This window comes from Sinocyclocheilus grahami, unplaced genomic scaffold (assembly GCF_001515645.1).
Source record: "Sinocyclocheilus grahami isolate Dianchi unplaced genomic scaffold, SAMN03320097.WGS_v1.1 scaffold26945.1, whole genome shotgun sequence".
NCBI lineage: Eukaryota > Metazoa > Chordata > Actinopteri > Cypriniformes > Cyprinidae > Sinocyclocheilus > Sinocyclocheilus grahami.
The window spans coordinates 1-1,663 of record NW_015520236.1 but is presented as its reverse complement, the minus strand read 5'-3'; the positions used below and the strand labels follow the sequence as shown (position 1 = coordinate 1,663).

At 34.1% G+C, this 1,663-nt stretch overlaps 1 protein-coding gene across 1 annotated transcript in view; it reads left to right on the top strand.

Annotated features, from left to right (window-relative positions):
* LOC107580207 (chromodomain-helicase-DNA-binding protein 2-like) overlaps window positions 1-508 on the top strand; it is a gene marked incomplete at its 5' end in the record, with an annotated part of 1,151 nt that extends 643 nt beyond the window's left edge. The window contains 2 exons of the mRNA XM_016265939.1: window positions 106-245; window positions 344-508. Of these exons, the coding sequence (XP_016121425.1) occupies window positions 106-245; window positions 344-486 (283 nt within the window). The remainder of the gene's footprint in view (window positions 1-105; window positions 246-343) is intronic.
* Window positions 509-1,663: the final 1,155 nt, after the last annotated feature.

Sequence of the window (1,663 nt, the reverse complement as noted above, 5' to 3'; positions counted from 1 at the left end):
CTTTATTTCAATTAACAGAAACAATTTTTAATAGTTTTTTTTAGTTAACAACAACACGTAGTCCAATTAGAAGTAGTACTGAACTGGTTATGGTGTTTTCTACAGGTTGGAGGCGATTGCCCGTGACTCGGAGCTGGTGGATAAGTCCATTGCAGACCTGAAGCGACTGGGGGAACTGGTGCACAACACCTGTGTGACTGCAGTGCAGGAGCATGAAGAGAACATGAAAGAAAACCCTGTGGAAGGTGTGTGAATGTTAATAGCAGTGCTGAGTAAAAGTAGTGATTGACTTTGCTCTCTTTTTTTTAATTGTCTTTTAATTTGTATTATTTCTTTGTTGCAGCTAAAGGCCCGGGGAAAAGACGAGGCATTAACATAAAGATCTCTGGAGTTCAGGTCAATGCTAAGTCTATTATCCAGCACAAAGAGGAGTTTGAACCACTACATAAAGCCGTGCCTTCAAATCCTGCTGAAAGGAGCAAGTGAGTCCTAATCAAAGCTATATTATACATTACACATTACATTTAGTCATTTAGCAGACGCTTTTATCCAAATAACAAAAAGTTGTGTGTCTGATTGGTCCAAATGCTACAATATACAAGTGCTATAACAAGTCTCCGTTAGCTTAACGTAGTACACGTATCAAGGGTTTTTAAATGGAAGCAATCAAAATCAACAAAAGGGCAATGATATACAAGTGCTATAACAAGTCTCCGTTAGCTTAACGTAGTACACGTATCAAGGGTTTTTTAAATAATATAATAAATAAAAAGAAAACTGATAGAATAGAAAAAGAATAGAGCAAGCTAGTGTTAGGTCTTTGCTTTTGTTAATTGTATAATAAATGAAAAGAAAACAGATAGAATACAAAAAGATTAAATTGTTTAAAGAAAACAAGCAGCAAATGAATAGAGTGCAAGTCTAAAAGGGACATGTAGTTTTTTTTTTTTTTTTTAAGAATAGAATTAGAATAGAGAGTGCTGGAGTTAGAGGGTCAAATAAAGATGGAAGAGATGTGTTTTTAGCTGATTCTTGAAGATGGCTAAGGACTCAGCTGCTCGGATTGAGTTGGGCAGGTCATTCCACCAGGAGGGAACACTGAATTTAAAAGTCCGTAAAAGTGATTATATTATATTATAGATTCTTTTTTATAATATAGTGCATAGTTAAGTTGCTACAGACACAAACTGCAGTGTGTCTTAACCATTGCAAGCACTCTCTGGGTGGAGATTTAATCAAGCCACTTGAGCCAATTTGATTTGAAGGTTTTATTGGGGAACTCATTTCAGTTTCAGTCCAAATAAATATACATTCCTGGGTGGTGCACCATTCAAAATTGATTTGAGAATGCCTTTTAAATCCAAGTTTAATTGAGGCTATTGAATTGAGGTAGCAAATAGTATCTAGAATTTAAGGAAGTAGAATCGGAAAAAAAAACCTGGATAACTGGCTAAATACAGTCTGTTTGACTTATTACATTCTAAATGCATACAACATATGGGATTTATAATCAATTATCAGATAATTATCCAATTTACTCAATATTATATAATCAATATATTTTGTTGTCAGTGTCAGAGTTAAATTTGTCTGCCAGAATGTAAAGTTGTGTGAACATAATGTGGTAAATTTTGACTGTATTGAACTTAAATTGAAAAAAAAA